The 24,933-nt window shown below is 37.6% G+C and overlaps 1 protein-coding gene across 2 annotated transcripts in view; it reads left to right on the plus strand.

Moving 5' to 3' along the window:
- The window catches only part of SOCS5 (suppressor of cytokine signaling 5), a 61,136-nt gene extending 39,825 nt beyond the window's left edge, over window positions 1–21,311 (plus strand). For both annotated transcript variants that reach the window (XM_032840323.1, XM_032840322.1), the window contains exon 2: window positions 17,078–21,311. In XM_032840323.1, coding sequence (XP_032696214.1) covers window positions 17,090–18,700 — 1,611 coding nt within the window. In that variant the 5' untranslated portion in view covers window positions 17,078–17,089 and the 3' untranslated portion in view covers window positions 18,701–21,311. The remainder of the gene's footprint in view (window positions 1–17,077) is intronic.
- Window positions 21,312–24,933: the final 3,622 nt, after the last annotated feature.

A 24,933-nucleotide genomic window follows, 5' to 3' on the forward strand; every position in this document is an offset into this window, starting at 1 on the left:
ATATAAATCTCTGTCCTTATCTGACTGTTTTCTTGGAATAAATTTCTAATTGTGAAAAGTTTGTTCTAATGGTACAGTATATCATTTGTCCTTAAATTTTGTTTATGGCATATTTTTTGACATCCAAAGTTTAATGTCGTTAAGTATTTTGAATTCCTTCTGGTTTTGTTTCTTCAGCGTTTTGTTTAAATAGGCTTTCCCATCTCCTCTTTGAAAGGTCATATGGTTCCTTTTACTTACTACATTTTTAAATGGTGGATTTATCTGTTTTTATAATCCATCAAAATTCCTACCCATTCCTACCCAAATGTTCCTCTTAAGGAACATTTGAGATTACTAAATTTTAGACCCAGAAGTAGTAGTTTTCAAGTTTCAGAAAATTTGATTGTTAACTCTATTTTTATTCCCATCTACTTCCAAACAGAAGAAAAATAGTTGATTAGCAAGGGTGCCTGGGTGGCTCAGTCTGTTAAGCATCTGCCTTCAGCTCCGGTCATGGTCCTGGAGTCCTGGGATCAAGCCCCACGTCTGGCTCCCTGCTCACTAGGGAGTCTGCTTCTCCCTCTCCCTCTGCCTCTCCTGCTCCCCCTGCTTGTGCTCTCTCTGTGTGTCAAATAAAATCTTCTTTAAAAAGATGATTAGCAATAAACTGATACTTGGACATTTAGTATAATGATACTTAATCTAGACTTACATAAGGCAGTGGGAGGGGGATCTCCAGCTCTATCACATATTTGTAAACTAAGGTCTTCCATTTGGGTTTCCTGTTGGTAATAGCAGAAAAAAGGAGGAACACAATGACTTGTGTTTTTCATTGTCTGCTTGAAGAAAGCATATTGATTTTTTTTTAAAGAGAGAAATCTTGGCAGTAAAGCCAAAAAGGAGTTTTTTGTGTGGGTCTTTATATGAGGGATGATATCTTTGGTACTATTTTTTAGAATGTGGAATAATGTAGACCATTTATTTTATAAATTCTTTTTATAAATTCTTTTTTGTTGTTGTTTTTTAATTTTTGTTGTTGTTGTTGTTAGTAATATCTGTACCCAACATGGGGCTCAAACTCACAAACCCAAGATCTAGAGTCACACACTCTTCTGACTGAGCCAGCCAGGCACTCCATTTTATAAATTCTTAATAAAAGTTAAGGGCATAATATTAAGCTGTAATTCCAGTAAAGTATATCTGTAGGGAGTCAAAGTAAGCAGACCACATATTTGAAGTAATTTGATCAAGTACAGAGCATAGACAATCTTTGTGGATGGTTAGATACTCCTTAAACTAGCTATTTTAACATAATAATCAGGATTTCTAAAAATCAGATTTTGACTTATGTATATTTATGATTAACAGTTAGAAATAGCAGTTGTGCAGTATTTCATCTACATTAGATCCAGGCATTTACCTGGCAAGTTTGACGTTTTATTGGGAAAATTAGAGTCTGTTATGATTTGACAAAGTGCAGAATTCTCTCATAGAAATGGGGTTCCAGGATTACTTGAAAGCAGTAACAGACTATTTTTACCTGCTATACTTCAAACAGTTAGAATGTGAACTATTTAAGTAAATAGTAAATCTTAATCTATTTCAAATCTGACAATGCTTAAGAAATTTGTGAATCTTCCTGAAGTAGTTTTTCCCTCGTTATCAAAGAATATGAGAATTAACTATACTTTAAACTGCTTGGTTCATTTTTGAAACTATTGAAGCCTACTTTTCTGTATTTGTAAAAAGAACCCCCATTCTAAGCTATGTTTATGGGAAGTAGGTATTCCTTAAACTGTGTAGAAAGGTTTTTATAAGGGGAGGGCAGGGGGCTTTATTGACAGAACAGCATGACTTTTATTAGGTATTTTTGCAGCTGGCACTGACTTGTATTAGATTGAGTATTAAATCAGCACCTGATTGAAACATTACCAAGTGACATAGAATATGAGACCCTTCAGATAACTCAGTATGTTGGATGTTAGGGTTATACTATAGGTCAACAGGACAGTAGTGTGATCAGGAGTCAGAGCTGTAACTGCTGTACTACTGCTAGATCTTAAGTAATGTCACTTTGTGGGATGCTATGCTTATTTTTTTTTTTTAATTCTAACATTAAAAAAAAAAATCACAGTACCTTGAGATTAGTTAGTTCAGTTGCTTGTAGAGGAAAGACTATCTGGGCTGGCCAGGGACAGAGGGTTGCTTATCCTCTTTAACATCTCCCATGAAAGACTCCTCACGAATCTCTTTTGGTTGTTTATTTACATTTTTAGCTATTTGCAATATTCATTTTTTTTTCTAGGAATTTCTAAGGAATTCTTTTTAGAGAAAGACTCTTTATACACATAAAAACAACCATTTGGTTACCTTTTTTCTCCAAGTGATATAATTTCAGTAATGTTAGTTACCTTTATATTCCTAAATTATACTGAGAACTATTGTTTTGTTGCTCCTTTTGTGCATAGTTCTTAAAGTGTGGAGGAAGTAGCTAGACATCGAGTCCTTGACTTTTTTCTTAGCTGCTTGAAATCATGGGATCAGTATTATGGAAGATGTTCCAGGGGCCGGTGAGTGGAGAAGGGTAGGCTATGCTGGGCAGCTGTTAAAACTCAGACATGCAAATGATGCTGAAGCCTGAACCTGGGAGAGGGCAGTGGAGATAGAAGGCATGGACCTGGCGTGGCTATGGGCTGGACTATAGAGCACGCTCTTCCAGCTCAGTGCTCCCTAAGGGACGTACAAAGGCAGGGGCAACTTGAGGAGTCAATCATATTTTCCCCCTTCCATTTTAATCTCCTCCTTCTGAAGCATATAGATGTTAGGACTTTGGCGAAAGGAATTATTTCACAGAAATATCAGTCTGTTTTCTTGCCCTTTAAGGTCATTATCTTTGTCACAAGACCTTTAATTTCAGTTTCCAGTGTCTGTGGTTAGTATATAGATATGTGATTTGATTTGTGTGTTGATCTTGTATCCTATAACCCTGCTGAGAACTTACTTGTGTTAGTTCTAGGGTGTTCCATTTTTCCTTCCTCCCTTCCCTCCCTCCCTCCCTCTTTCCCTTCCTTCCTTCCTTCCCTCCTTCCTTTTTAAAGATTCCTTAGTGTTTTCTATATGGACAGTCATGGTCCTCTGAGAATGGACAGTTTCACTTCTTCCTCTCCAATTAGTATGCATTTATTTCTTCTTCTTGCTTTATTATGCTGGCTGTCGCTTCTTTTTTGACCCTGAGCTCTCTCTCTGGCCACCAGTGATTAGAAATCACAGTTACTAGACTGACTTCTGCCTAGAATGCTTGCTTGGGTTGGCGCTTTCCTGTGCAAAGATTTTTAACTACAGATTCCAAGTTTTTAAGAGTTATGGGCTATTGATTTTTTAATTTCTCCTTGAGTCAGTTTAGGAAATTTATACTTTTCAAAATATCTAGCCATTCTAAGTTTTTAAATTTATTGGCTTAAAGTTGTTCTTAATGGTCTTTTATCTTTTAAATCTTTATTTTATATCTCTACTTGTCCCTTCTTTTTGTCTTACAATATGTATCTCTATAGTTCATGGCCCTAGACTATTGTGCTTTCTCATGCTTTTGGTCTTCTCTTGGTCTTGTCAGTGTGCAAGCACACAGCACCTCTCTTCTCTTGAACTCCTGCCCCCATTTCTAACTTGCAGTTTCTCTGCTGCCATGCACTTGGTGTCCAGAGAATATATTCTTTGTTTAAACTGTGGGTCAGCTTAGAGTAAGGGTGGGTAGAGCCAAGGGCTTTAAGTATTCTCATCTGAGAACTTGAGCTTTATGAAGTCTTCCACATGTGGTATCAGTAAATGTTAAAATGAGGGTTTTTTTTTTTAAAGATTTTATTTATTGATTTGACAGAGAGAGATCACAAGTAGACAGAGAGGCAGGCAGAGAGAGAGAGAGAGAGAGAGAGGGAAGCAGGCTCCCTGCTGAGCAGAGAGCCCGACGCGGGACTCGATCCCAGGACCCTGAGATCATGACCTGAGCCGAAGGCAGCGGCTTAACCCACTGAGCCACCCAGGCGCCCAGAGGGTTTTTTTTTTTTTTTTAATCAATTTTCAGCTTACTAATTTCTCAGCTTCTGATAGGTGAGGTTTTATTTCAGTTCTGTTAATGAGCTAAAAGGTTGTCTAATTGCCCTATTTAAAAAAAAAATTGTATGTCACATGGTAATACATAACACAAAACTGGGGTATATTCCTTGGAGTTCCTAGTCTATAATTTTGGTCAAAATGTTCCTTTTGACATTAGTTTTCTTAAGTGGTTAAAAGGTATCCTTGTTTGCCTTTATTTTTCCCAAGACCCCTCCCAAATATCTTTCTAAAGAATAGACTAATTTCAAAATGTTCAAATTTTCTTTTTTTTAAGCCGGTAGACAATCTAGATCAAGAACATTGAAGCTGTTCTAATTATGTTTGTTTTCTTTTTTTCTTTCTTGGATTTATTACAAGCTATCAAATTATTTAAAGACCCTTAGTTTTCTACAGGCCTAAAATTTGGCATAGAAGAGAATAGTGCCCTTTCAGTTTATACACGGAGAATAAATGTATTCTGAGTGGTTTAAGATAGAAAATAAAAGGATAAAAGTAAAGTATTGTTATCCAAAAAATCATCCTATTTTAGTCCTTAGAGTCTTGTATTTCTGATGAGACTAAACTGCAGGGTTTGTAAAACGGTTGCCTTTCCTAGAGAAGGAAATGGCCCAGATTACAATTGCTCACTTACCAATAGTAACTGAATATTCTTTGTAAATTATTAGTAGGATCACAGTGAGCTCATTGAGCTCATTGTTAATCTCTTCCCCAGATCAGAGATTCTTTTCTGGATTAAGGCTAGTCATATGTAGTCCCCTTGCTCCACTCAGTTTCTCAGCTGAGAGTTGTTTTGCTTTGTTGGTTTTTGTTTGTAGCTGCCTTTGGCATTGAGGGAGATGTGAAGCTGGGTTGTTGATGCCCATCTGTAGAGGGGCGTTTACACTAGGAAACACACACTGTTCCAGTGCTTAGGGAAGGTGCCCGAGGTGCCTAACTGAGAGGGCCTCCCTTGAAAGGAGATAAAGACAAGACTAACTCACCAATCATCTCTCCCCAGACGTAAAACAGCTTTGCTTTTTGCTATCACCAGCACGTACCTTCTCCTGCCTTGGATTGGTTGTAAAACATTTTTGAGCCCCTATGATATTCAGCTGTACTTACCTTATATCATGTTATCCTCTTAGAAACCCGTGTAAGAGAAGGTAATTGTTCTTATTTTTAGATGGAAACGCTGAAACTTAGATTTCACACGGCTAGCAGAGTGCTTGAATTTGATTTTTGGCTTCTCTGAAGCTAAAGCATATGTTCCTTGTGTTCCACCACACTCTGCCAATAATGCCAGCCAGATAAGATGTGTTTCAGTGAATGGTATATTTATTAGTTTATTACATAAGATGCTTTCTCCATAGAAAATGAGGTATAACTTATTAGGATTTTATGCTTCTCTAGTGTGCGATATCTGTATGGTAAAATTTAAAATGTGGTACTCTTTTTATAGACTAAGAAGGAATTTTGGAGCAAAAAAAAAAAAAAAGAAATGAATGAGGACTATGTTCCTGGGCCTTGCCCAGCGTTATACAGATTAACTATGCTTCGTTTAGGCTGTAGATGAACTATAGCTTCAGCTGCTATGGAACATTGAAATCCCTGTAGTGTTTTCTAGGAAATCATACAGAAGTTTAAATGGTTAATAGAATTTGGAATCTGACAGAATTGGAAAATACTGACATTTTGTCATGACCCAAAACTGAATAGGATAATTATTTTTTTCTTTAAGAAAAAAAAAACTAAAGTTCTATGCTAGATTCTACTGGTAACATTTTTGAAGCCTCCTGTCTTTTGAGTGTGTCATGTGTCAAAGGCTTTAATAGATGTGGCTTCAAATCCTCATACCCAACCCAAGAGGTAGGTGTTGTTATCCTCATTTTACCAAGAGGGAAATTTGGTTCAGAATTTCATCCTAGTATGAATACATCAAAGTTCACAACATTCTGAAGTGGTAAAGCTGGAATTGAACCTCCTGGCCTCCCCTATTTCCACTTGGACTGTCTCATGCCTGTGCCCTTGCTCCGGGGAGCAAAAAGTAGGCAGTGTCTCTGCAAGTGATTTGGTTTAAGAGTTGGATTTTGACGGCCTGGAGCGCCCTCCTACACTGGAAGTTAGAATTGTATGAGTAAAATTTGAGAAAAAGAGATGCAAATTTTATTTGCTCTTTTTTTTTTTTTTTTTTTTTTTTAAAGAAATTGTCCTTAAATTATCTTTTGGGGAAAGGTATTAATGCAGTCTAATGCTATGACTTGAATCTTAATTTGATGTCCCCTTTTTCTTCTTTTTTTAAAATGGACTATTGTATTTCTCTTAATATGCAGAAAATAGTATAAGAACTTCTTAAGCTCCATCCCTTGAAATTAGGCATGTGATTTCAAACACATTCTTTTTTTTTTTTTTTAAGATTTTATTCATTCATAGGCACAGAATAGACAGCAAAATATTCACAACAAGCCTATGAATAGACCTTTTGCTCCACATTCTTTTGGTCAGAGTATTGTTCCACTCATTACAACCAAAATGGAACAGCTAGTAATTCTCTTTTGAGTATGTATGTACTAGCTTTGTCAGCTTTTAATATCGGTTCCATCCTTTTCTTGCTCTATGATAGTTATAAAAATATAGAAATGATGTATTCCTTGAGATTTTAAAAGAGCTTTGTAACAACACTTCTTGAACATAGAGGTGTTAGTGTACAGGTCTAAGCTGTATTCAAGAAGAGAGAAAACCTGAACAGTCTGATAATAATGGAAGAAACTCACCCCCAGGGTATTATTAATCTCTCAGTTGTATTAATTTCTACATCTATAAAATTGAGAGCATTTTTACTCACAGGGCTGTCAGAAGAAGTAAAATTTTTATGTCAGTGCCTGGCACATGGTTAGCATTCAGTAATGGAAATCATATCCTCAGCCTATCAGTGTCATCATCCTTATTAGTATGTTTTCAGCTTTGTAGATGTTTGCCTGTTGTTGGTTTGGCTTTTTATGTTTGTTTTATTGCTTACTTCAAAGACTCTTGGATTTGTCAGTTTAAAAAACATAGCTGCCAGGCGTTTTTCTCTTTCACTTGTCTGATCCTATCTCTGACATAGCTAGTTAAAAAAAAAAAATACATTTTTCAAGAAATGGGGAGGGATATAGCCATAAAGATGAAGAAGTTTTTTTTTTTTTAATTGTAAAAGAATCTTATGTACAGCCTCTTGCATAAAAGAGAACACATACTAGGGTGCCTGTATGGTTCAGCTGGTTAAGCATCCGCCTTTGGCTCAGGTCATGGTCCCAGGGTCCTGGGATGGAGCATTGGCTCCCTGCTCAGTTGGGAGTCCTCTTCTCCCTTTCCCTCTGCTTTTCCCCCATCATCCCCACATGTGCTTGCTCACTCTCTCACTTTCTCTCTCAAATAAATAAAATCTTTAAAAAAAACAGAGAGAGAAAGAGAGAACACATACTAACGTAAGAGTGGTCCTCTCTTGGGGCGGGAGCGGTGGAACTTCAGGTGAGTTTAGACTTTTCAGTAGTTGACGTAGTGTTTCAACTCTTTCATAATATGTATGTGTTTCATTTTTACAAGAAATAGTTTGTACTTACTCCACTGTTATGTTCTAGGAACCATCCATATACCTTTATCATTACATACTTAAAATGATCTTCTTAGACTATTGTTTCCCTAAATTGTTCCATAGAATGAACGACCACTAGTTTTAGTAAATGTAATATCAAAAGTGTTATAATGTGTCATATCAGAAGTTGGTAAACAATGACCTAGAGGCTAGATCTGGCTTGCCACTTGTTTTTGTATAGCCAGTGAGGTAAGGATGATTTTATATTTTTAAATGGTTGAAAAAAAATCAGAAGAAAAGGAATTTTGTAACAAGTGAAAATTAGGGGTGCCTGGGTGGCTCAGTAGGTTAAAGCCTCTGCCTTCAGCTCAGGTCATGATCTCAGGGTCCTGGGATCGAGCCCCCCATCGGGCTCTCTGCTGAGCAGGGAGCCTGTTTCCCCCCCTCTCTCTGCCTGCCTCTCTGCCTACTTGTGATCTCTGTCTGTCAAATGAATAAATAAAATCTTTTAAAAAAAGCAAGTAAAACTACATGAAATTTGAATTTCACTAACCACAAATAAAGTTTTATTGACATGCAGTCATACTTACTCATGTACTTATTTTCTGTAGATGTGTTCAGGCTATAATGGCAGAGTTCAGTAGATGCCATAGAGAACGAATGGCCTGGAAAGCCTAAAACACTTGTTATATGGCCCTTTTCAGAAAAAGATTGCTGACCCCTCTACCACATTGGAGAAATCTGTTTAAAATTTTGTTCTGTTGTTGGGTTTTTGTGTTATTGTTAACTTTGCCCGCTTTGGGGTAACCATCTAGTGTAGAATATGTAATTGCCAAATTTAAAGTAATAATTTTAATAAAGATCACCAAATTGACATGTAGAAAAAAAATTCCCAATATATGAATATGCAGTTTTCTAAATGGCCTATACTTTGCAGTTTTGGATCCCTCTTTTACTTGAGTTGTGAGCTTTATATTTTCCTAGTGGTTGTTTTGTTTACTATTTCGCTATTCCCATTGTGGTCAAAATGTGACCTGCATAATTTAAATTTTTCTTATTATGCAGTGTGTCATGCACAGAAAAGAATGAATAAAACATAAATCAGTCTAAAGAATAGTTAATAAGTGAAACCACGTATCTATCACCCAGGCTAAGAAATAGAAAATTACCAGTGTTTTATTTTTTATTTATTCTTTTCTTTTCTTTTTTATTCTTTTATTTTTCTAAGTAGGCTCCATGCCCAGCACACGGTTTTGGACTCATGACCCTGAGATCAAGAGTTGCATACTTCACCTACTGATCCAGCGAGGTACACTGCCTCCCTCAGTGTTTTCGAAGTTTCCTGGGTGCCTCTTCCTAATTCTTTATCCTTCCCTTCAATAGGAAGCCATTTTCTTGAATTTTACATTTTTATTATTTATCCATGTATGCCTAAAGACAGGGATTTGCCTGATTAAAAGGTAAATTAATTCAGGGGCACCTGGGTGGCTTAGTCATTTAAGCATCTGACTCCGGCTTAGGGTGTAATCTCCGGGTCATGGTATCAAGCCTGGCACGGGGCTTCCTGCTCAGTGAGGGGGTCTGCTTGTCTCTCTCTTCCTCAGCTCCCCGTCTACCTCTCCCCCTACTCATGCTCTCTCTCAAATAAACAAATAAAATCCTTTTTTTTTTTTTTTTGTAAATTGGTTCATAATGTACATATCAACTATATTGTTTCTTTCTCTAAGCATTTTGCTTTTGAGATTCACATGTAGATGCAAACAGCTGTAGTTGGTCATGCCTACTATGTAGTAATCCATTACATGAATCTACACTAATGGACCAGTGAGGCCTCACTTAGATATCGCAATGAGGGACTCAACTGCAGCATTTCCTAACTTGAAAATAGTTACTTTCTCCAACTCCTCACTTCCCAAATTGCCTTGTCTATTGTGTTTCCTGTCTCTGAATTAGCGTGCTCATTCACCCATTTTCCCAAGCCAGACACTTGGCAGGGTTTTTTTTTTGTTTGTTTGTTTGTTTTGACACCTGTCTCCTCTTCATTCCTCAGTTTCCAGTCAGTCATTAATCTATAGATTTGACTTCTTAACATTCCATATCCATTTTCACTTTCACTATCCAGTCGAGCTCTTACGTATGTATACACTGCAGTAGTCTTCAGGGCAGCAGTAGCATTTTGTCTTGTTCTCTGATCCGGGATTCCAGAGCTTACCCCTTCAGCCTCACCTGTGCATTCTTCCGTTCACTTGCTAGTCTCTGTTCATTTAGCCATTATTCAGGCTTTGCCCATTCCTGCCTGGGCTTGTTTGCAATGCTGTTCCCTCTGCTTGTAAAACACAGTCCTAATTCATCCTTCAGGACAGAATTTTGAAATCTCACCTCCTCAGAGAGAGGTCATCTTTGCTCACCATCCCTTAAACTAGGTCATGTCTCTGTACTTCTAGGACTTTGTACTACACCCTGCTGGCACTACTATAAGTTTTAATTAAATGGTTATTGAGGAAGACCTCTTACCTGATTCAATCAAGACCAGTAGTCTGCAAAGTCTAATAAAGCAAGAAGGGATATAGAAAAAGAGATATATACCTTAAATATTTTACTCTAACTTCAAGAATAAGACTGCATGTTCATTTGTCAGATTTTTTATTAAGGAGCCAAGATCTTTTCTTTGAGAGTAGGCTCACTAGTTGCAGTTGTCTATTGCTTTCCATGTAGAAACCACACCCACAATGTATCATCTAAGATTTCCAGTTTGGGTTCTTTAAGTAGAACAAAAATTCGAACTCTTATGATGCATTCTGACTTTAGAATTCCTTGTAGTATTCCTTGCAATATTTTTTCCAATTGGGATTTTTGTTTTGTTTTGTTTTACTGTTTTCTTGCTTATACCTAATTCAACAGGGGTATTGCCCTTTTTTTTCCTCTCTTATTTTACTTAATTTTATTTTTTATCTTTAACATATAATGGGTATCTCCCTTTTTATTCACTATTTCAAAGTCATTCAACACAGTCTCCCACTCTGCCACATTTCATTAGGTTGATTAACAAATCACATAATTACAATAATAAGTATAAATAACATGACCTGTTTTGGAAGCTAACATAACTAACTCAGTAAAAGTATAACTCAACCCATGAGAACAGGAATATCTGGGTGTAGTAGATCATTGGGCCTCACCTTTTTTGAGAACACATGTACATGGTCTACTGTATTAATATATTGTGTGTGTTGTAAAAGTATAAACTATATGAAGTAAATTATATGACCATTTTTTACCCACAAGACCGTAATTTTATACAGTTGAACATAATATTAGGTAGCAGTATAAAAAGCAAATACGCATCCAGTTAGACAATACAGACCATGTCACAATAGAGTGTATAAGTAACAGTTAAATAACATTTTGGGGGCATCTGGGTGGTCATTGAATTAAGTGTCCAATTCCTCATGCTCAGGTCATGTTCTCAGAGTTGTGAGATCAAGCTCCATGTTGGGCTCCATGCTGTGTGTGGAGCCTTCTTGAGATTCTCTCTCTCCCTCTCCTCCCCCTCCCCTCCCTTCCCTTTTCCTCTCTCCTCCCTGCCAATAAGTCAATAAATAAATCAATAAATAAAATAACATTTTAAAAAGCCCAAGTTGTTCTCAGATTCTTTAAGGGACTATAGCTATGACAACCATGCATCCCTGGATTTCTGGCTCACTCTTAATATTAAACATTATATTATCTCTTTCTAAAAATTATTGAAAGTACCACCAAAATATCAATTAAAACTTGTATCTCCTAAACTGCCTCTTATACCTGACTGAAGTTGGCGCAGAAAGACTTTAATCAATCCATGTGTCTGTGTGACTGAGACTTTTCACTGGACAGGAATTACCATGACTAAATAATTAAGATGGACTCAGAGGAGAAGAGGGCTGTGGGTTGGGTTACAGTCCTCCTCTTTACCACTGTGGCAGGCCATGTAGTCTTAAGACTTGTTGAATTTAATTGATTTCTAATAAAGTATGGATTAAGTCCCATTGAAATGAACCCCAGGAACTGTTTCAATTATTTTTTTCTGTGGAAATTTTGTAAAAGATATTACTTGGCATGAAGAGGGCCATTGCCTATAGTCCTTATTTTTTCATATATGTAAATTTTTGTAGTAATGAAATTTGACCTCTAATTTTCCATAATTTTGATTTGTAGCTTATCCTGTCAGTTATCATTTTTCAACAAAAACTCTTCAACTTATAACAGTTATAAAACCAGTTTTAAATTATGATAGTCCTTGGAGGAAGCAATGACTTTTTAGAAATTTGCTTTGAATAGTTTTAAGGCTAGCTGTGCCGGTGTAGAAATGTGAAAGCTGGTAATGGCTGTTGCACCTATATTCTAGAATCAGTACCTTTGAAATTTAACACTTTTTTAAGGCTTGTGTGACTTCATATAAAACCCTAAAGTACTACACTTGTAAGTTAGGTCTCAAAAGGTTTCAGCTGAATACGCTTTTCAAAAATTTAATGACAAACCAAACCAAAGAACCTCAAAACTGACATTGTAAATATTAAGATCATGGAAGTGCCTTCCTGATTCTTCTTACTTGGACTTTTCTGTGAATTGTGTCAGTGTTTTATTCTTTGCAGTATCACAGCCACCCACACGGCATTCCCCACGTCAAGAAAAGGCAGCTTTCTGTCCCTAAGGGATGTGGAAGCATAATAGTCCTTCTTTAAATTAGAATATTTTGTCACAATGCAGTCTCACAGCAGAGATGAGGATTAGAGTATACACGGAATTTCATGCTCTGTGAAACTGCACCACAGGTTCAGAGTCAGAACCTGCCTTCTGTAACCTGGCACATACACGTGTTTTCTGCAGGTCCCACTTGTTTATACAACTTCTACAAAACTAAAATGGACAGTCATCTTTCAGGTATGGTCTGCTTATCAAATATCTGTAAATTGCCCTGGAATTTATCTTATAAACGTGAAGAAGAGAGGCTTCTGGTGTCTACAGCGATATGGTTTATAATCTTACATACTTTAGACTAGGGTCAGCAAACTTTCCTCTGTAAGAGGCCAGATAGAAAATATTTTAGGCTTTGCAGGCTACATGTGGTCTCTGTTCTTTGTGGGTTGCTTGTTTTTTTTTTTTTTTTTTTTTAATCCCTTTAAAAATGTAAAAACCGTTCTTGGCTGGGGTCCGTACAGAAATAGGCCGTAAGCCAGATCTGTCCACTTGGGCTATGGTCTGTTGACCCCTGCTTTAGATCAGTACTGGCCAATAGAAATACAATTTGGACCATACATGTAATATTTAATCTTTTAGTAGCCACATTAAAAAGTAAAAAGCAGAGAAATTAATTTTATTAATGTAGTTAGCCAATTATATACAAACTATTAGTCATTTCAGTATGTGGCATAAGCCACATTTCAGGGGCTCAGTGACCACATGCATTGGATAGCACGCTCCAGATGAGAGCTGTTCAGAACAAGGGCCATGAACGTGTGTACAGTTTGTTGCCAGTCTCTGACAAATTAAGTACAGTAATTAAAAGTAAGCATTTAAAATATTTTATAGCTATTTGATAGTTATTTTATTTCTGTTCCGTCTAATAAGAAAATTGGCACTTGTCTTTCAAATGTCTTTTTTTACATTTCATTTTTCCTAGTAATTTATACTTGTCTTACAAAAGAATTGGTCTGCAAAATTAAAAAGAGAACTTGCCTCTTCATTCTGGATGGTTGTAGAAGCACTGCTATAGACAGTCTTTCTCAAGACTCTGCAGGCCTCTTGGGTACATGGCAAAAATAAGACCAAGAGAAACAGTGATGAGATTGTGGTAGGTAGTTCATTTAGAACTACTTACATCCTGCCAACTGCCTTGGAGCAGTGTCCTTTTTACTTCTCTCTTTCAGAGCTACCATTGGAGCCTGTGGCTGGAGTATCCTTAGTCAGTGGTTTTCCTTCTCTACTGTAGAATCGCCCAAAGAGCTTATTTAAAAAAACAAAAACAAAAAAACAAAAAACAAACAGCAGTGTCCAGACCCATCTCCAAACCAGTGAAATCACAGTCTCTTGGGAGGGGCTTGTGTATCAGGTAGTTTCAGAAGCCTTCCAGGTGATTTATTATGTAGCCAGTGTTTATTGTGTGGATCCCTCCCTCCAGGGGGAGAAATTGGTATTTCTCCATTTGGAAAGAATCACTCATCTGGGGGGGGGGGGTGCGTGGGGACGCTGTGTGGTGTACTGTTCGCTCTCTTTAACAGTGAAAAGGGGACTTTCCAGTTAAATGTCCTATTGAACATTGGCATTTTAACTCTACTTATTCCTGGAACCCCACTAAAATTAAAGGAATAAAAAAATATATAAAGCATAAACCCACAAGAAGTAAGACTAATGGGTTAACAAATTTTTGATAGAGGCAGGTAGCTAGAAATTAACAGAATGGAGAAAACGATATAAATGCTTGCAAATGAGGATGTTAAAAGGAGGCAAAGCAGTTTGTATTGCTGGCTCAGTCATGAGAGGAACTGGTTCGTTCAGAAGGTGAAGGTGAAGTATAAAGCTGAGCACTGGGATGCTTGTTCAGTCTGTATGCTCAGGATCCTCCTGACTGTTGCTCTTTTACCTTGGATAAAACTAGAGGTAGAGAAATTTATCTAAGGGGATCAGTCAGAGCTTGAGGTGGGGTATCTTTTGAAAATAAGGACACCTTTTGAAAAATAGACTGCAGGACACTTCATTTTATCACATTCCACTTTATTGCACCTTGCAGATACTGCGTGTTTTAGCTTGAAGGTCTGAGGTATTGTCCAGCGTGTCTGTCAGTGCTGTTATTTCCAGCAGCATTTGCCCATTTAATGTCTCTGTGCCCCATTTTGGTAATTCTTGGAATATTTAAAGCTTTTTCATTATTATTATTGCTATTATATTTGTTATGGTGATTGCAACTTACTGAAAACTGGTTAGCATTTTTAGCAATAAAGCATTTTTTAATAAGGTATATACATTGGGTTTTTTTTGTTTTTTTTTTTTTAGACCTCCTACTATTGAACACTTAATAGACCACAGTGTCGTGTAAACATTTCTGTGCACTGGGAAACCAGAAAATTCATTTGACCTGCTTTATTTCAATACTCACTTTATTTCATAGTCTGGAACCAAACCTATAATATCTCTAAGGTGGACCTGTATAAATGTATGAATTAGGTAAAGATAAAAAAGCAGCTTAAAAATAAAGAACTGAGGGATGCCTGGGTGGCTCAGTCAGTTAAGCGTCTGCCTTCTGCTTGGATCATGATCCCAGGGCCCTGGGATAGAGCCCCGCATTGGGCTCCCTGCTCAGCAGGGAACCTACTTCTCCCTCTCCGTCTGCCTGCCACTTCCCCTGCCCCTGCTCTCTCTGTCAAATAAATAAATACAATCTTAAAGAAAGAAAGAACTGAGAAGAAAAGTAGATTAGAAAGGACTGAGGATATTGGAAGAGTACATCTACAAAGATGTTGGAGTCACCAAGAATAAGGCAGGGATTAGCCCCATATGTAACTGGACTGTGAGTGAAGGACAGAATCTTAATGTCAAAAAAAAAAAAAAAAGAAGAAGAAGAAGAAGAAGTGATAACAACAAGGCATGTCATGTTCAAATAGCATAAACTTCAAAAAAAGCTTACAAAAAAGATATTTGCAAAGGGGAGGAGGCAGATGTTCTGATAGAGTTTATTAAGATTTAAAGATTTAAATCCAATCCATCTAACAGATTATAGTAGAATATATATACCACCTACCATGCAAACTCCTATATACCTAGCAGTATGCTTGTAATGAAGAATAATCTGAAGGTGTATTTTATGATTTCATAGACGTAAATTCTCTATGTTGGCATTATCATTAGTCCAGGAGCCCTTTCCGGAAGAAACTAAAACGAAATACATAAGGTTTATTTTTTATTGTCATCTTAACCCTAGTCAGTGTCTTGAAAATCCAAGTATTTATCACGAAGAATATTAGTCACAACAATGGGAGAATCAGCTCTAATGCCTCTCATTGCTGTTAAAAAAAAAAAAAATCTAGTTTTCCAGTATTGATTCTAAACTGAAAAGTAGTACATGATGAGATAATAAACATGAACAAAATATTGGGGAGGGGGAGGGGAAGTGCCATACTTATTAAATGGCAAAATAGAAAGAGAGATGTTTAAAAAAAAAATCTGTTGTGACAAAAAAACCAGCTGAACTTTAAGTTTACATTTTTCTATTTCTTCTAGAATGTTGACTTTTATCGAATGAGCCCGTCTGTGTTAGAGTCGTTAAATTTATTTGTGAAGTGCAATAATCTGCTCTCAATCTTTTTTTTTTTTTTTAAGGAGCAAAAATAAAAGATGCCAAAATAAATATTTTTTGTTTTATTTTGTTAATTACTTCAGTATCATAGCCTTTTCTGTTACTTTATTATTTCCACGCTCTTCCGGGATAAAGAATTGGGAAGCTGAAAGACACCTTTCCATTTAAATCTAAATATTTTCTTTATTTCCTCCTAATTTGCCTTTCTACTCAAACTGCTTCTTTAAAATCACAGAAAAAAATTAATACATTGCAGAGTAGGGAGGGAAGGTACTGAATTTTCACAAGTGATTGATCTGTAAGCTTTACATTGCCAGATGAGTGGAATATAGCAGTTGATAAGTGAAATAGGGAAGAATACTACCTCAGGATTTTTTTTTTAAAGATTTTATTTATTTATTTGACAGACAGAGATCACAAGTAGGCAGAGAGGCAGGCAGAGAGAGAGAGAGAGAGAGAGAGGAGGAAGCAGGCTTCCTGCAGAGCAGAGAGCCTGATGTGGGGCTCGATCCCAGGACCCTGGGATCATGACCTGAGCCGAAGGCAGAGGCTTTAACCCACTGGGCCACCCAGGCGCCCCTACCTCAGGATTTTTGAACTAATTTTGATGTGTTACACAAATGTCCTGATTTCAACTTTGGAGCAGTGGAATACAGATCCATTTCAGCAATACAGAACATATTTTCCCTTGGTAATACTTGAGGCAGTGCCCGAATTATTTGTAGTAAGGACACAGAAATCAGTGTCATGATGAAATTAGGTTGATGCATGGGAAAAAGAACCCAGAGTTTAATTGAGAGGGTTTGTTTCTTCTCCCGCGAGAGCTGGGTATTCCGCCTGAAAGGAAATGGGGAGTGAGGACTGGCCTGACTAATGGTGCCCTGAGTGCTGCGGGAGGCCAGAGGGCCGGCGACCTTCGGACTACCAGCAGCTCCCAGGAGTGTCTGCCTCTGCCTCCTCGTTTCAGCAGGGCAGTGGAAGGGGGGCTGTTCCTGACCAGCGTCACCAAAATTTCCAATTGTGGGGCGGGGTGGGGGGGTTGCTGTCAGCTGTGTTTGCACACACCACCTTAACTCCAGTTTCTCCTCTTCCTATTTTGTCTTTAGATCTTATAATCAATGGATAAAGTGGGGAAGATGTGGAATAACTTCAAATACCGGTGTCAGAATCTCTTCGGTCACGAGGGAGGGAGCCATAGTGAAAATGTGGACATGAATTCCAATAGATGTTTGTCTGTGAAAGAGAGAAACATCAGTACAGGAGACTCAGCTCCTCAGCAACAAAGCAGTCCCTTAAGAGAAAACGTTGCCTTACAACTGGGATTAAGCCCTTCCAAGAATTCTTCAAGGAGAAACCAAAACTGTGCCACTGAAATTCCTCAGATTGTTGAAATAAGCATTGAAAAGGATAATGATTCCTGTGTCACCCCAGGAGCGAGACTTGCAAGAAGGGATTCCTACTCTCGGCATGCTCCATGGGGTGGGAAGAAAAAACATTCCTGTTCTACAAAGACACAGAGTTCATTGGATACTGATAAAAAGTTCGGTAGAACTCGAAGCGGACTTCAAAGGAGAGAGAGGCGGTATGGTGTAAGCTCCGTGCATGACATGGACAGCGTGTCCAGCAGAACTGTGGGGAGCCGCTCTCTGAGACAGAGGTTGCAGGACACTGTGGGCTTGTGTTTTCCCATGAGAACTTACAGCAAGCAGTCAAAACCCCTCTTTTCTAATAAAAGAAAAATACACCTTTCTGAATTAATGCTTGAGAAATGCCCTTTTCCTGCTGGCTCAGATTTAGCCCAAAAATGGCATTTGATTAAACAGCATACAGCCCCTGTGAGCCCACACTCGACATTTTTTGATACGTTTGATCCATCCTTGGTTTCCACGGAAGATGAAGAAGATAGGCTTCGAGAGAGAAGACGGCTCAGTATTGAAGAGGGGGTTGACCCTCCGCCCAATGCACAAATACATACCTTTGAAGCCACCGCACAGGTTAATCCGTTATATAAACTGGGACCAAAGTTAGCTCCTGGAATGACTGAAGTAAGTGGGGACAGTAGTGCAATTCCACAAGCTAACTGTGACTCAGAAGAGGACACTACCACCCTGTGTCTGCAGTCACGTAGGCAGAAGCAACGTCAGGTGTCTGGAGACAGCCATGCCCACGTTAGCAGACAGGGAGCTTGGAAAGTCCATACGCAGATCGATTACATACACTGCCTCGTGCCCGACTTGCTCCAGATTACAGGGAATCCCTGTTACTGGGGAGTGATGGACCGTTACGAAGCAGAAGCCCTCCTTGAAGGGAAACCTGAAGGCACATTCTTGCTCAGGGACTCTGCGCAAGAGGACTACCTCTTCTCTGTGAGCTTCCGTCGCTACAACAGGTCCCTGCATGCCCGAATTGAACAGTGGAATCACAACTTTAGTTTTGACGCCCACGACCCTTGTGTATTTCACTCCTCCACTGTAACAGGACTTTTGGAACATTATAAAGATCCCAGTTCTTGCATGTTTTTTGAACCCTTGCTTACTATATCACTAAACAGGACTTTCCCTTTTAGCCTGCAGTATATCTGCCGTGCAGTAATCTGTAGATGCACTACATATGATGGAATTGATGGGCTTCCTTTACCATCAATGTTGCAGGATTTTTTGAAAGAGTATCATTACAAGCAAAAAGTTAGAGTTCGCTGGTTAGAACGAGAACCAGTCAAGGCGAAGTAAACTCTCCTGCCCCCAGTGGGCATTATCTAGATCTGCTTTTCTGTGCACCAGACAGTACACCTATAGCAAGCACACGTATCAGTGTTAGGTGTCTTTCAATGCAGTATGTAGGCTTAGTGTTACTATCTGTCAGGTGCGATCTGCTGTTACTTCCTCAGATAAATGTGGTGCCTATTTGAGACAACAGAGGACAGAGCTCCAGGTGTTCAGTAAGGCTGCGAAGGCATTTTGTCGATTGAGCGAACGGTTTGGTTTGTAATGACTGTTGCAATTGAGTGAAGCAACTCGGGGGCATTTGCTATGAAGAATTCTATTTCTTACTGAAGAACAAATTATTAATATTGGAAGAGTATTTCAACAGTGTGACTAATGTTTGAAATTGTTATTTTTTCTAAGAATTTTTCTATAACCTTCCAAAAGTAGCGCTGTTTGTAGTTACTATAGATCAAGCTTTGGAAGTCCAAAAAATAAAGACTGCCTTCCTTGAAGAAAAAAGAAAAATGCAATTTTCTGGCCACAAGGGCAGAGTGCAGTTCACTTAAGTGTTGATAGAGTTTATAGTCAGTCTCCTGTCTCTTCTGCAAAAGGTACTGTTAAGCCAACCAGGTTTTCTAAATAGTTGCTTTTAAAAGTTCAGGCTTATAAAGTTGGTAGTAGATTTATTTCAAGGCCTTAGGTATTCATTTTATTTTGAATGAGTGCTTTAATGTAAAACACATTGGGAAGAGCTGCAATGTAGTCCTGTGTGTGAGTTCTTAAGTTAGTATGTGTGGTCTACTCGTTGATTAGTTAACGTTTGTATCTTTTCCTGTGCCCATGATGCGTTTGTGAACCATGAAGAACGTGAGACTAGAAGATGCCCAAACAAGTCTCTATATGATAACAGCAGTGGTTGCTGATGTTGAGATGATTTTTAAACTGCAGTGAACAGTTTGGACGGCACTGTTTAGCTCTTTGTTGTAAACGCTCTTAGCTGAATCGCTTAAGTACAATTTGTAGAATTTCAGTGCAGTTAATTTCTAATAGAAAATCTGAAACCCTAAATGCAGATTTAAAAGGTACTGTACAACTGTTGTATCTGTAAATAACTTTACTTAGCACCTTTTTGTCACTTAGAATATTATGCAATACTAATTAAGTGAGCTATTTTGGAAGTAATACCAAGTCCTAGTGTTTGCTTCTTAGTATTGAACTGAATTTACAGTTCTGTCCTAGACATTTTGCACTAGTCAGATCCATTCTTGTGTCTTTTTGTTAATGTGCTCTGTACCACTGGTGAGTGCTCCTTGGTTTCCTTACCTGCTGCTACAGAAAGTTCTTTTATATCCTGATGGCTATTGCCAAGGCTACAAAAAAGAAAAGCTATATTTGTATGCAACACTAACCCTTTGACTGCTAATGTATGTTTCTGCTTGCTGTGCCTTGTTAATGGCTGCTTTTTTGTGCTAATAAAGTATGTTTGGTGTTCTCCTTGTATATCTGCTGTTTTATACATTTGCAACAATTTCTCTTGTAAATGGAATGGTATGGGGTTTTTAATAAGCATTACCTGACAACCTACTATAGTTAATGCAGAATTACTGTACAGTCTAATACTGACTTATTCTCGGTAAGCTAACTCTAAATTTAATGCTACTCATCTTTCCAATCGTCATCACATATACTGTGGAACAGTATCTCTAGTTACTGCAGTTACTGTACAGTTTAGATTATAACACAAAATGAACAGAGAAATATTGACTCACCTATTGATTTCTCTGCTTGTAAATGGAAGATTAAATCTATCAATGACGTGTTATAATAAATGGATATCTTTAGCCTTCCACTTCATCAGAAACAAGTTAAATGAAGTCTTGTGAACTGATAATATCACATCAGCACCATTTATTGGTTTGGGGACCATTTTTATTAATCATAAATGCCCAAAATACAGAACTTTAACCAAAGACTTGTCCATTTTTAAAGCAAAATGGGGATTGAGGGGACTTAAAATTCCTGTTATTTCTAATAGAAGTCCCTGAAGAACATATACCAAAGTGTTCGAGAACGTCATCCAAACCTACTTTAAAGCATACGTGCAATTAAGTTGTTACGACATAATTATATTGCATAATTGTTGAGTCCGTTTTCTTGAGCTTATAATGTATCTGGAAAATAATCTCTTGGGGGAAAAAAAGTCCTTACTGATTACTGGAGAAAAATTATATATGCAAGCAAGATCTTGTTTTAAAGAGGAAACTTGAAACTCCAAGAAAGCACTTGATGTTTTATATGCTTGTAGCAAATTGATGTTCTAATTGTAGTTTTATAGAAAATATTAATGATTTTATGTATTTCAGAACTTTCATATGTTAAATGGAAATTGTTTTAAATGTGTAAATATTTGAGTTTTATGTAAGCATGTATACACTGTGCTAAAAGTCACATGTTTCAGTTTGTGTGTAATATTAATATGCAACCTTTGGTTTAAAAAATTTTTTCTCAAAAAGTTAGTGGCTTACGTTTTAAAAAAGAAAAATCACCAGCATGATATTGCACCTTAGTCTATATTCACTGTGTCTTTTTCTGAATCCCATTGTAGCCTGTCAACTAAATATCTGTTTTCGTGGTCTTTTTGAAGTGCGTTTTAATACAAACCAGGAAATTCTTTAGAAGTTTGGACACATCTTCATAGTAAAGTAATTAACAATGCAAGGAAAGGTTGGTCTGATTCCTATCCATTATCTTTCTTTCTTGCATTCATTCATTAATTCATTCATTATCTCTCTTTATCTGTGTATATCTGTATTCACACATGCACACACGTATGATGTTAATATTACTTTAAATAATATTATCGCCATCTCATTTAAAATCATTTAGAGGCCTTATTCTATACACACACACAGACACACACACACACACACACTATCCTTGTACTATTCAAATTTGATTAGCCACAGCTAAAGTTTAGTTTTGCTGATACAGTCACATTTATAATATACTCACAACAAGAAAGCATGCATCCGTATTTCCTAGCTAAACACAGTAAAAAATATTTGAAGAAGAAACAGCTTGATATATAGTTATTAAGAGTCATTGTTAAATGTATATTTCTTCAACAACAATTGAGCCCAAATAATCATACTCCACAAACTGTTCCTTTTCTTATGGTCCATTGGAAGGTTTACATAAGATTTATAATGGCTTGAGCCATAAAAATTGAAACTTGAATTCTTTGCTTCACTTTGACAAAATTCAGAGTTTATGAGCCTTTTTACTTAACATTTTGATCTGGTTGCTATTCATTTTTATCTCAAGTTGCCTTTGCTACCTGGCACTGAACACTAGTTTGGTCAGTCTTATTGTGATTGGTCTTAGTAGACTAATTCTTTATTTTTGTAGTAGAGAGAACGATAAAGCTGCTTTTTGGTAGGGGCACAGAGGCTGTGAGTGAGTCAGCACTCTCACAGGAGAGATGGCAGAGCCATGTCTCGGAGTGTGTTAACACAGGGGAACTCACACCAGTTCTCTGCTTATTCTGTAGCCCAGCACATTCACACACAGGGCTGACTTCAAGGTGAAAGTTTCTAAAGGGGACAGTCCTGCTTGGTGTGTGTATACATAAACACTCCATATCTGTGAGGCTCAGGCTCTGTTTCCTGTTTTGCAACAGCTCATACAGAACACAGACTTCTAAATTGTGGCAGATTCTAAGAAGATTTGGGGTTGGAGGTTTGTGGGAGGTGCTTGGTTATCGGGGTGGTGGAGTCGCCATTGTAAAAGTATGGGTCATTCGGAACAACTGTTTTCATGCCCAGGAATCTTGATTGAATATTTAGCTTTTTTCCATTTCACAAATATTTACTGAAGACCCACGTGCCAGTCACCATCTCAGGTGATGGTTCTACATTGGGGTACAAAACAAAGTTACAGGGTCATTGGGGAATAATGACCTTGAATGAGGAGAAGAAAATCACCAAGATAAAAAAAGAGCATTTTGAAGGAAGGAACAAGAAAACTAGTCTCCAAGCAGGAATGAGCTTGTATGACGAGAGGGAATGCAGTAAGACTGGAGTGAGACCCTTGAGTGTGGTGGGGAATGGCAGGGGATAAGGTAGACTGGCAAGGGCCTAACTGCTTGGACTGAGCCCATGGAAAGGAATTTAGATTTTATTCTGAATGGGATGGTAAGCCATTGGAGGGTTTTAAGCAAGGGAGTGACAGGGTTTGTTATTTGTCTAGTATATGGGCAACATGCTATAGTGGGATAAAGTAAGGGAGACTATTATAGTCATCTAGGTGAGAGTCGACTGGGTTGGTAGTTGTAGGGAGAAGTCAGATTCAGGATGCCTTTTTTGTTGGCAAAGCTGACAATTTGGTGGTGGATTAGATGGGAAGAAACAAACAATGACTCCGATTTTGAGCAAAGATGATGATGCTACTAGCTGAGATTTCAGAAAACCAGGAGAGGAACATATTGGAGGGTGTAGATTGGATTCTGCCTTGGACAGGTTGAGATTTGACATTGAGCAGGCAGTTGGATATATGAATGTAGAATGGGGGGGCAGGAAGAGGGGAGTCACTATATGGATAGTATTTCAAACCAGAGGACAGGATGGCAACAACTAAATTTTGCATAGGGTTAAGTATTTCTTCGGGGTGGGGGGGAGAATTATGGTAACATTTATCTTGGTTTGTCAATTCAAGATTCTGTATCATTAGATATTTTTGAAAATCTAAAAACGTAGAGGATTTTGCCTTTCAGGAAATTTTTAAATACTGAAATCATAAACCTTGCACTCAGTTTTAAAATTTTATCCATGCCAGATTTGATTGTCATGCTTCCCATGTCAAATTACTTGTGTATCTTAGTCTAGATTTTTATGTTAGAAATACAAGTCCATTATGGAATATTTAGGAAGTACTGAAGATTATAAAGAATCAGGGCCCCCCAAATTTAAGAAACAGTGCATATTATCATTTTCTCTATAATTTCCCATCACCAACCCTAACCCTGCCATTCCCAGTTTCCATTTTTGTAATTTTCCAAGGGGTGACTGCTGTTAACATTATGTTCCCTTCCACTATTTTTCATGAGTTTTTACAGCAAAAGATTTGAAAGTTTATAAGATATAGATACAGTTAGATGATAACATAAAGCAAAAGAAAGAGAATTGTAGGCCTCGAATTACTTTGAGAGGGTATACAGATGTGCTCCAGATTCTACTCCTTACCTGATTCAGCAGGGACCTAGGCTTCTTACATGCCTTCAACTCCTGAGGCAGATCATTCAGTGGTTAGAGTAACTGATAGTATAGAGGCCCAGTTGCCAATGGTTTCTTGAAATAAATTTCGGTAGGAGATCCCTTGCCTCATGGGACTTCTAAGCTAGGACACAGACAAATACAGAAATGTGTAATGATGAGAATATATTGGAAATAGACTAAGGAAAAAGTAATGAGACAAAACCTGCTTACATGCTTGGTAAAAACAGAGAAAGGACTCAAGTGGAGGCAGGGTGATTTGGTGTCAGGTCTGTTTGATCCCAAGAATGTCTAATAATTGGACTTAGCAGAGGGTGATGAAGAAGCCAGGCATGGAAGTGTAGTGGTCGCTAGCAACTAATGAGGAGCAGGTGGAGGTAAAGAATCTGTTGTTTGTGGCATTTGAATGTGCCATACTGAAGAGCCTGGATTTATCTAGGTTCTTAAGTCAGTATTAGAAATTATGCCAGCAGCTGTAAAATGGGTTATAACCGGGAGAAATTAGAGTTAGGAAGCCCTGTGAAATTTGCCTTGATCAGATTGCTAGCACTGGAATTAGGCTGAGGAGTACATCTGAAAGCAGTTGCAAGAGGGGGAAAAAAAAAACATTTTGGGGTAAAGAAAGGCAAGCGATTTGCTTGCCTAGGAGATTTTGAGTTAAATTTGTCATAGTTTCTCCAAATTCAAGCAAATCATGAGGAACCCAAGCTAGTATCTCCCATTTAATATAATATGCATCCTATCTGTTTTGAAATAAAGCAAAATATGGGGAGTATATTTTTGAAAGGCACATTTTTAATGCAAAAAGTGAATAAATATTTGATCAAATAAGGAAAACTTCATCACTCCTAGATACACTTTCATAGAGAAAATGCGAAAATTAAGTAAAAGTTAAAGGAACATCAGAAAAATTTTTCTTATCTGAAAAATGCTGAGATTGAAGAGGGAGTCAGTGCATTTAACTTGCCACATGATATTGTGACTGAT

The sequence above is a fragment of the Lontra canadensis genome, unplaced genomic scaffold (genome assembly GCF_010015895.1).
Source record: "Lontra canadensis isolate GAN:19392208 unplaced genomic scaffold, GSC_riverotter_1.0 scaffold112, whole genome shotgun sequence".
In the NCBI taxonomy this organism is placed as follows: domain Eukaryota; kingdom Metazoa; phylum Chordata; class Mammalia; order Carnivora; family Mustelidae; genus Lontra; species Lontra canadensis.